Source organism: Bactrocera latifrons, unplaced genomic scaffold, assembly GCF_001853355.1.
Source record: "Bactrocera latifrons isolate USDA-ARS-PBARC rearing strain unplaced genomic scaffold, ASM185335v1 scaffold_51, whole genome shotgun sequence".
Taxonomy (NCBI): domain Eukaryota; kingdom Metazoa; phylum Arthropoda; class Insecta; order Diptera; family Tephritidae; genus Bactrocera; species Bactrocera latifrons.
This window is the reverse complement of record NW_017537168.1, coordinates 676,345-686,160: the sequence shown is the minus strand read 5'-3', so window position 1 is coordinate 686,160 and position 9,816 is coordinate 676,345. Positions and strand designations below refer to the sequence as shown.

At 36.0% G+C, this 9,816-nt stretch overlaps 3 protein-coding genes across 7 annotated transcripts in view; all 3 read right to left on the bottom strand.

Moving 5' to 3' along the window:
• Positions 1 to 398, bottom strand: part of LOC108973945 — a 10,417-nt gene extending 10,019 nt beyond the window's left edge. The window contains exon 1 of one of the 2 annotated variants that reach the window (XM_018941482.1): positions 229 to 398. In XM_018941482.1, the coding sequence (XP_018797027.1) occupies positions 229 to 234 (6 nt within the window). In that variant the 5' untranslated portion in view covers positions 235 to 398. Of the gene's footprint in view, positions 1 to 97; positions 144 to 228 lie in introns of those variants that run through there. The other variant, XM_018941481.1, reaches the window with a different exon arrangement.
• A 923-nt stretch (positions 399 to 1,321) lies between these two features.
• Positions 1,322 to 5,320, bottom strand: LOC108973944 (kelch-like protein 1). Of its 3 annotated transcripts, none has more exons than XM_018941478.1 (8): positions 5,164 to 5,320; positions 4,125 to 4,295; positions 3,696 to 4,053; positions 3,173 to 3,619; positions 2,792 to 3,099; positions 2,175 to 2,379; positions 1,664 to 1,747; positions 1,322 to 1,590 (listed from the first exon to the last, which is right to left on the bottom strand). In XM_018941478.1, exons 2-8 carry the CDS (start codon positions 4,274 to 4,276, stop codon positions 1,396 to 1,398), a joined length of 1,749 nt encoding a protein of 582 aa, XP_018797023.1. In that variant the 5' UTR covers positions 4,277 to 4,295; positions 5,164 to 5,320; the 3' UTR covers positions 1,322 to 1,395. The 3 variants fall into 3 exon arrangements, with proteins under 3 accessions (XP_018797023.1, XP_018797024.1, XP_018797025.1); XM_018941479.1 differs by having other exon boundaries at positions 4,125 to 4,290; XM_018941480.1 differs by lacking the exon at positions 5,164 to 5,320 and adding an exon at positions 4,890 to 5,109.
• Positions 5,321 to 7,504: 2,184 nt separating this feature from the next.
• LOC108973943 overlaps positions 7,505 to 9,816 on the bottom strand; it is a 4,769-nt gene continuing 2,457 nt past the window's right edge. For both annotated transcript variants that reach the window (XM_018941475.1, XM_018941477.1), the window contains exons 2-3: positions 9,309 to 9,744; positions 7,505 to 8,550 (exon numbers count right to left, since the gene is read on the bottom strand). In XM_018941475.1, coding sequence (XP_018797020.1) covers positions 7,555 to 8,550 — 996 coding nt within the window. In that variant the 5' untranslated portion in view covers positions 9,309 to 9,744 and the 3' untranslated portion in view covers positions 7,505 to 7,554. The remainder of the gene's footprint in view (positions 8,551 to 9,308; positions 9,745 to 9,816) is intronic.

Here is a 9,816-nt window from a genome sequence, read left to right as displayed (position 1 = left end):
AAATTTTTTTAAATTTGGAAATGGAATGGAAAGCTGTCTACCAACCATTTTTTCGTTCTACCAACCGAAAAAAAAAACATTCGTTTTTTTGACCCACCCCTATGCACATTGGCATATTGTCTATTTATTGGCACAATTATTATATATTTTTTTTCATATTAAAAAATCAAATTTATGAAATTCTCAATATTCTCCGTTATTTCTTTTTTATTTTTCAATTATAAACACCTTCATAATTATTGTTTTTGAATTTTGAAGACTCTTGTAACTTTGACGTATAACTGTACACAAATAAACATATGTATGTATATGTATATTCTGCTCGCTTGTCAAAAACCGTTTTACTTTATTACTTTCGCACTACTTTTTAGTCAGCTGAATACGAATTATAATTCTACGTTAAGCCAAGCCGCGCAGACGCTTCTTAACTCTCTGAACTTCCAAGACAGCAACTTACCATTTTATACAAACATTTCCGTCTGTGTGATTGCTTGCAGATTTTCTCTGCAATCATTCGCCGTTCTCGCCAATAGATAAGTAAACAAAACACATATGCAAACTACAGTGGTGGGCTAAACATTACTCAACTGCCTTGAATTGAAATTGCGAAGTTATCATGCTGAATTCGGTGAAGATATCTAGTCAAATACAAAACATACAAGGGCTGGATTTTGTTGGTTTAGTTTCCAGGGCAGCTATTTGCTACAGTTGTCCAATAACACTAGCTCCAACAAATGAGCAGCTTTTTGTTGCAACTTTCAGATCGATATCTCAAAAACCGAAGTGTAGAAAGTGAAGTGAAAAAGGAAATTATTGTAATAGGAAACATGATTTACTTTCTCTTTATTTATTTGTAACCAAATAGTGAATCTTCAGTGTTTCGCTGAGCTCTGGGCCTTGTTTAATCTTTTTTGTGCTGTTCTAAGTTACTGCGTTCAATTCTACATAAAAATTTAAAATTATTTCGATTACTTTTCATTTCATATTTTAGCCTTTCTATTTATTATTATCACAACTGTGAAATTTATAAAAGCACTCATTATTTTTGTGTCCAACTCTGTTGGTAGCCACGCTCTTAAGAGTGCCGTTCCTCTCTGGCTCTCTTACATAATTTTCGTACAATCGAAAAGCATTTAATAAAAGTTCTATTAAACATCTAGTACAAATATACATACATATCTAAGCATATACATATTTATTAAACCAGTAGTTGTCAAACTTATGGATGCATAGAAATTTAGACGGATTCCTAGCTTCCAATTCAAGTACGTTTAGGACCATACCCTGCTTTCAAAATAATTATTTTTGTATGACAATAGTATTATTTTTATAAAAGTATTTATTTTAAACGAAGTTTTAAATTGAAAAAGGAACAATAATTATATTATTATTGAATCATTTCGACGACAGCAAGGATTCAGGCACAACAAAACAGTTATAAACGTCATTTGTGGGTAGTGAGCACCTTTCCACCCAACAGTCATTGAACTCTAACTTTTCGCCTGATTGGGAGGTGCCACCAATAGCCCACAGTTTATTGTCTAGCGATGCGCAAGCTATAAGACCACGGCCAAATTCCAAAGAGCAAATCTGCGAAATGTTTTCAAGAATATTTTTTTTTTTTAGATCAAGCGATTGGCATAAATCAACTTAATATATGTACCTGTGTCCATGTGTCTTGCTGAGGATCGTATCGTTCAATACCGATACTGCTTAAAACATAAATGTGACCATTATGTGCAGCTACCTGTAATATAAAAAGTAGCAAGAAATACTTTATTTAATATTATTTTGTTGAACTAAGAGAGCTCGATAAATCAGTGATTATTATTATTTTTTTTTTTGTTCAGACAATTTTTTGATAATTTCTATTAAAATTGAACTACTTTTACAGATTTTAAAAACTCTAGAGACACTCTGGTGTTAAGTTCTTACAAATTGTTTAGCTTAAAAAAGCTCTTTTAGCAGTTATACAGCTTTAACTACTCTTCGAATTTTGTTCGTAGACTTAATAAATGTTTTTGATGAAAATAGTCCTTAACCGCGATAGTATGGGTGCGTTCCAGCTAGGTAGTAACGCCTAAAAAGTGACCTAAAGTGCTTTAAAATGGGATTCTTATCTATTTTATATATTAATATGACAATGCCCAACTTATATTTTTTATCTAACTTACACCAGGTAAAGAGTGATGTAGTATCGTATCCGCGCAAGGAGTCCAAGTATTTGAATCCGAATTGTAGCTCTCGACGGATTTTAATTCTTCACCGTCACTATAACCGCCCATTATATAAATTTTACCACCAAAAGTCACTGCTCCGGCACCTTCTCGTCCAACAATCAGATTGTGCACGTACTCCCACCCATCGCATGCCGTATATCTGGAAATAAACAAAAACAGAATGCAAATATTAAAATTGATATGTGAGGCATTACGTTTGCCGCTTAAATCAGCATCGATGATGAAATTGTCTATTGTAAACTTAGAATGCCAGACAGTGGACTATACTTAAAGTTAATAGCATTCCTTTGAAAAAGACAATGCTATAATATTTCATGATCAGCTGCGCATGCTCTCTATCCTGTTGATATCACTTTATCAAGTTTTTGGACTAGCGGTCTTAGTGGCAATGAGCGCATAGCACATTACACAATTTCCGTTTCCCGAAAGGTAGCAGCACTTTGTTTTGTCAATCAGCTACACTGGCCTATAGTGCTTTTGCTTTAAGCTTAATTGTTAAAGCTCAAAATCATCATCGTTAATTAATTCGTTACAGATTTTTACGTATTTACCTCTCTACCGACTGCAGAATTTTATTATCCCCAAAACCACCAATCGCGTAGATCTTACCATCTAATTCGACAATGCAGTGTGAGCTTCTTGCTTGTTTCATGGCAGGCAAATTCAAATGTTGCCATGTCTTTTTCGGTATATTCCAGCTGCGGACGGTGTTGGATGTGACACCACTTTTATTACCGCCAATAAATAATATATTATCATCCTTTAAAATAGTTCTATAACAAATGTGGTCGCATTTTATGCTCGCATATTCCTGCCAATTGTCCTCAACTTTGTTATATTGCAGCAGCTTCGGATTCGTCTATTCCAAAAATATTGGACGTACACTAAATGAAGATTTTAAAATTTGAATATAAGCCACAGTATGCGCTTACCCCTGAGCAAAATGCCAGAAATGTTTTCACACAATTTCCAGCGCTGAGCTGACGTGGTTTTGGTTTGTATTTCTTTGTCCGTGTTGTTGCGTTTGTTGTAGCAGCAAAGTTCCGCCTAGTTGACAGTACTTTGCGTAGACCCGATCGTCGTGGGAACGGAGTCCGTGCTGCAGGTGTTCTATTCTCGGATAACGCCTTGAAGGCCAGTGGATCACCAGCAGGTAATGGCTCTATGTGTGTCAATAGAAAATCGATACTGAATTGCGGAAGCCGGAGACAAGCTAATAAAAGTGGTAGTTGTTCTTGACGTGCAGAAATATCGTAATTGAACCAGCGATTTATGGCATCGTAGGCATCTTCCTCATAAGTTATATTCAAATTGTCAGATTCCAGAATATATTTCAATCTTTCAACATTAAAATTCAGAAACTCGTCGGTTTGGCTGATCTAGTATTATCAGAAACAAATTTTCAATTATACAAATACCGCTATTGTGAGACACTACGTGTATATTTAGACTCACCTCCATAAAATTCTGTATTTCGTATTCGATGAATTTCTGCTTAAGAAGCTCACTTTGAATTTCACGCTCTAGCGTATAAGCATCATGTAATGTGTATTCATCGCTTTGTGTCATAATGTAGTCCACACAACTGGTCAAGGCATCGTCCAATTGCAAAACGATTGCCGCCTTTACCATAGCACCGACATTGTTAGCGGTAATCAGCGCCTGACCGGTGTAGCAAAAGGTTATTAGGCACTCAAAAATATCGCTATCTACATCATTTATCTCGATGATAGGATTATTGCCTTTATTGCCTTTGAAAAGGTTCTCGAAGTAAGGACTCGCTGCTGCGAGTATCAAACGATGCGCGGGTACACTGTGTAATCCAAAAATTTAAAATATTAATCTAAATCATTTTATGTAAACTGAGGACAAAGCAATACTTACAGAGCCGTTGCGTTTGCTACTTTAAATGTGACATCGGTTAGAGACTTTTCGTCGTAGAAGCTAAATATTTTCGCCATTAATTTTTCCATGAAGCGGTTCTGCTCACTGTATTTGGTCTGAAGAGCAGGTCTTTTCGTACGTTTTGTGGCCATTACTAGTTAATGAACTATCCTTTCGTAATAAAAAAAAAACATATTAAAGAAAATATTTTAAATAATTAAATTCAACTCTCTCTTTGCTTTCTAGTTATATAGTGTAGATTTACTGGTTATTGAATTCAGATATCTCAATGATATCATTATTTAATACAAAACAAATACGTAGAACCGAATAGCTGCATTTTTGAATTTTAATCAAATATCTCATATACCATGAGTCAGCGGTAACATACACTTTTTAAGTCCGAAATCGGGGGATGCTTTTCTAAATCTCAGACAATTTTTATGATCCCTAAAACTTTCGCCTTTAAAATATATGGCTTGAACCGGCTTTAGACCCATAGTTTGTAGGGCAAAGTTGTTCCGAATGATCTGTAGAACATTTTACAGAAAACAATCGACCTGCTCTAGTATATATTCTTTTAACACATATCTTCGAAATGCAAAATAACGTAACATCACTTTTCATAAATTTACATGCGGAAGAAAAACGATATAATAGATCAATGTAATATGATGTAGTGAAACGTTAAAAAACTCAATTTCGATTTTTTTCATGATACGTTGTTTTGCATTATAGGTTTTTTAGATTTTTTTTCTTTTTCACAATCGTTAACTCAATTGACACTCTGTGGCAGCACAATGTACGTGGATTGACGTTTTATTCTTTCAATTGCCCTAACAACAAATTGAAAAGAATTAACAACAAATAACACTTCACCGGCGAAAGTTTTGTAAACAATAATATAAATATTGAAAAGTTGTTGTTGTTATCTCAAAGGCTGCAGCTTGATAGATCCGCATATAATTCATAGTATGCACCTAAAGAAACCTTTTTATTTAACTTTAACAGAAACGCGTAAATTTGATGTAAGCATCACCTGTTATTACAATATTCTGCAGAAACAATAATCAATATGTGACGTATTGTCACAATACAACTAAATAAACCGGAATAAATAGCTAAAGTAAACTGAACTTATTCGCCAAAGATAAATTATTTTCTAAGCGAATCACGCCAACAGAAATAAAGAGTTGCTCCTGTCATTGGACATGAGAGAGCAACTCACCCAGAGAACTTAGAGATACTTTTCTTATACATTCTCTGACTCACCTACTCCACTTTGACAGTTGCCTGCATTGCGTTGGTTTTGACGTTTGGCAATTGGAACGACTGGTACTGCCAGATTGAAAATCTAACAAAAAGATATGTGGACGCAGGGATTTGTTGCGGCCGCCTTGAAATTGTAAGAAAACGCAAAGTTTAATGTATTTGATAATATTTTTTATATTGTAATGCATCATAGTATTAATTTTCAATTGAAAATGATTATGAAAAAACCTTACATGAAAGCTAACAAGCTCAAATCCCTTCGTTAAGTATTGAAAGTACAAAAGTCCGTTTTTAAATTTACTATGAAATCATAAAACAGAAGAATGAAATAATTATCCAATATGTAACAATTTTTAATCTTAATAAGTGTTGGGTATCTTAAATAAAATGCTCAAAAATTTTGGTTTTTTCCAATCTGGCTACATTAAAAATTGTTAGTACGGTAATTTGACGTTCCTTGTCACTAGAATAAACAGACTTAAGGTGACTGATTTTTTAGAAGAATGGTAATTTCTTTTTAATTGTTTTGATTCTTAGACTCTTAAGATGTTTAACATATCTAGTTGTGCGCTGAATAACTGAAAAGCTAGCCTTTACTTTACCTTACTCCTCAATCAATAATTGCCGACCAACTTAAGTTGGTAACAATTAACAAAATTCTCAAAATTTGAAATTTCGCTCGAGTAGTTAATGCCTTTGTTCACTCTAAAAATCTTTTCCATATGCCTATGGTTCATTTAAATATCTATCTAGCAGTAGAATGCAATTAGAAATTGTTTATCAATTATGAAATTCTTAAAAAAAATATTAATTGAAATTTTAAAACATAAAAATGATTGTCCACTTACTGCTGAACATGCTGCAGCGTACTGTAGGCAAACTGCTTTGTGATTGGTGAATTGTTGCGCTCGCATAAAGTCTGCTCAGCGATTTCTCGTTTGTGATTCGTATGTGAGGTTCGTTTCGTTCGGGAGCTTAAGGCGTGGTTAACAATGCTTTGTTGTTAATGCAGTTGATATTTAGTTGTATGTCGAAGCATTGTGCTATTTCGAGATGTTGAGTGTTGGTTTGTATTGATGTTTTTATGATAAATAAATCTATGACTTTGCTATTCGCGCAATACTGAAGCTAAAACATTTTTCTACAACCGAGCTACTAAGTACAGCGATAACTTAGAGAAGCGATCTCTTTGCGTTTTCGTAATAATAATATTACTCTTGTCTCTATCTTTGTGTTGAGAGACTTAAAGAGTTTAGAATGACTTAGGCTAAGCTAAGAAAAAGTGAAATGAAACTCTTTAGTTCGAGAGAGAGAGAGAGAGAGAGAGAGAGAGAGAGAGAGAGAGCTGCCACTGCTGAAAAATATTAGAATTGGCATTTTATCACAACTTTTGGGTATATTGCAATTTACACACTTAGACTGAGGTATGCAAATAGCGCGTTAACCATATATCACCCATATATATATATTTATATTCATAATTTTACAAACTACTGACATCTAATTTTACAGAACTTCAACAACGGAACACCGCATTTTAGATTTTGGCTTCGATAGAGCCGAAAACGCAAGAAGCAAAATATCGACAGAAATTCTGAAAGTGACCAATTTAGGTGCGATATCACTTTTTCAAGTTATCTGAATCCAATCAAAAGAACCCTCTTAAACTAATACTTACGGATCTAAACCTGATTAAATCACCGAAATAACAGTCCTTGGCCGGTTAATATCCGGATCAATTCCCATACGTAGAACCGGCTGTTGTGGGAATTGCTAAAGAACTTTCTCGGAGATCTCAGTCATTTCTAACACTAAAACTAACAGTTTATCCGATTTCAAAGCTTGATCTACACTAAATTATTTGATTGACCGCGCTCGGTGTGCCTGAGTTCGAGTAGTGTCCCTTCGACGTTTTGAGCCGTCGGTTGTCAAGAAATATAATATGTGTAAGCTGTCAGTTCGGTCTGAGAGCTATCGGAAAAGTAAGCGTCATATAACGCAGAGAGCTTAAAACCTAAACCCCACTGTATTCAGAAACGCTGTAATATGTATATATATTTACAAAATTTTTTTTATTACTAACCAAAGTACATATGTATGTGTGTATATATTCCTTATTTTTTTCAACAAAATAATCGTTATTCAACATCCAACAAATTCACGGTCTGCCGCGCATATATAGCGGTCGCAGTGTCTCATTGGGGCCCGGTATGTATTCGTTCATATTGAGTGACAATGTGCTGGGAAAATTCTTACCCTTCGCTTCACGATTTATACGATAGCTGCTGCGATACGGCTGTAAGGCATTGGCGTATGTATGTATACCGTATGGCGGCGGCGGCGGCGCTGCATTCGACATATCTATCAAAGCGGCAGTCGCGGCAACATGCTGTTGACTATTAATGGGCTCGGCGGCCAATATTGGCGGTGAACGGACGCCATAGTCCATTGGTGCAGCATTGATGGCGGCCGCTAATGGTGGGTGTAGCGCATGCGCTGCAGCATTGGCGGCATTTTGTGCTGCCGCAGGCGGCGCATTGCCGTTTAAGTACGGACTTATGGGCACAATAAGCGGACGCGTCGGTATCAATTGCAGATATTGTACGCCTGTTTCCGGCATTACATGTGGCAGGTATTGCATTATAACGGGTGTGGCTTGTGGTGCGTTATTGTTGGCAATGCTGTTGACATTCGGCGTCGCGGCAATTGCGGTTAAAGGCGCCGCATGCGGCATGCTATTACCGTTATTATATGTTTGGATTGGTGTAAAATTATTCTCCACCTCGGGCAATTTGAAAGATGCCTTAAAATGGTTGGTATTTGTGTTACCGGTCGTGCTGCCATCTGTGTGCACGTTAGTGTTGCCACCTTGCGCGGCATTGTTAGAGAATTGTGCAGCAAAGTGTCCGTAGTTGGTGGCATAGGCATTTAACGAGTTCAATTGGGCGTCCTGTGGGCTCGGCTTGATCAGCAATGTGGGATTTGAAGATGAAACGGCAATATTTTTACCGGATTTGCCATTTATTTCCGGTATGGAGACAGGATGCGCATCTGACAGTGTGATGATGTAGAACATTAAGAGCGTGAATAGTAGTGTCTGCCTTTTTTGTGCGATCCAAGTGGATCTATGCAAGGTGAGCACGTCACGCAGCATCTAATTGAGAAAGTGAGTGGTTACTTCTATACAATTTATTTAGAATTAATTGAAATAGTTATAAAATGTGTCAATGCAGTCTTATAAATACATGTGAGAGCAACAAGCAAGTTTTCCAAGCATCGTTGGGGGCTTAATAGTTGCGCTGTTAGCATTCATTTAACTGCGGTTGACTATTTACTACATGTAGCAGCAGAGAAAGGACTTCAAAACTATAGCGCTTCTTCGTGAGAAATGCTTCTGATGTCTGTTATAACCCAAAATGAGCTGGATATGGTCTATTACAGCTGCTGAGTGCTTGTCAAGTACGTTTTCTAGCTGTACGACCTTCGGGTTTCGAAAAAGAGATGACACGCCTTCAACTAGTTTCAATTATTTTATCGCAAAACTCAACAACCTGAAATACAGTGCAGTGCCTGTCAGTAGTTGCTTACTCGAACATGCCACTAGTCTCTCAGTTTTTGAGATATCGATCTGAAACTTTGCTAACGTGCTTGGCACTCCAAAAAGCTGTTCGTTTGGAAGCAATCGGACCGATATAGGCGCCATCAAGCTCAAGTGTTTGTATGGAAAACTTTTTTATACCAAAAACCGAACCGAACCGAACCGAACTAATTCAAATTGAAACACTATCTATAGACCTCTCAAATTTAATTTATTATACGGATATTGCGACCGAAATTAACGTGTTTACTTTTTTTGTAAATTATTTTCGAATTAATTTTGCCTTTATTACACATAGAAAAGTCTTGGCTTACATTTCGGTTTATCCACTAACAATTGTAGTTTTTGTAATATATATTTTTCTGGTTTATATATAGTATACATATGTATGCTCTTAGCGTCTTTATATCACTGCACTTTCTTCGCTGACAATCGCTTAATAACGCTCATGACGGCCTTCATGGCTTATTTAACAGCGCAAGTCTTTAGCTGCGTGGCTTTTATAAGCCAACCATAAATTTAGTCAAAATGCCGTGTTTATTTGCAACTTGTGCTGTAACATGTTTGTTTACAGCAACCATTCTTCATATGTTTTCACCAATTTTCCACTTTTCTGCATTTCCCGTTCGGGCAGAAATCAACTGGAACTGGAGGAGTGCGTGTGTGTGCGCAAAACCAGTTTATTTCATGGCCAATGTCAGCTGTGCATGGGCTGAAATATTTCAGGAAGCCTCCAAATTGGTGGTGTGTCTAAAAAAAAAGAAAGAAATTTGTGTTATAGAAACCACAAACTTAAAAATTAATAATAAAATTAAAAATATT

Coding starts and splice junctions, on each gene's coding strand:
- LOC108973944 (XM_018941478.1), bottom strand. CDS start 4,276: ATGGCCACAAAACGTACGAAAAGACCTGCTCTTCAGACCAAATACAGT. Junction 4,054..4,124: donor GTAGCAAACGCAACGGCTCT/GTAAGTATTGCT, acceptor TGGATTACACAG/TGTACCCGCGCATCGTTTGA. Junction 1,591..1,663: donor AGCAAGACACATGGACACAG/GTACATATATTA, acceptor AACATTTCGCAG/ATTTGCTCTTTGGAATTTGG.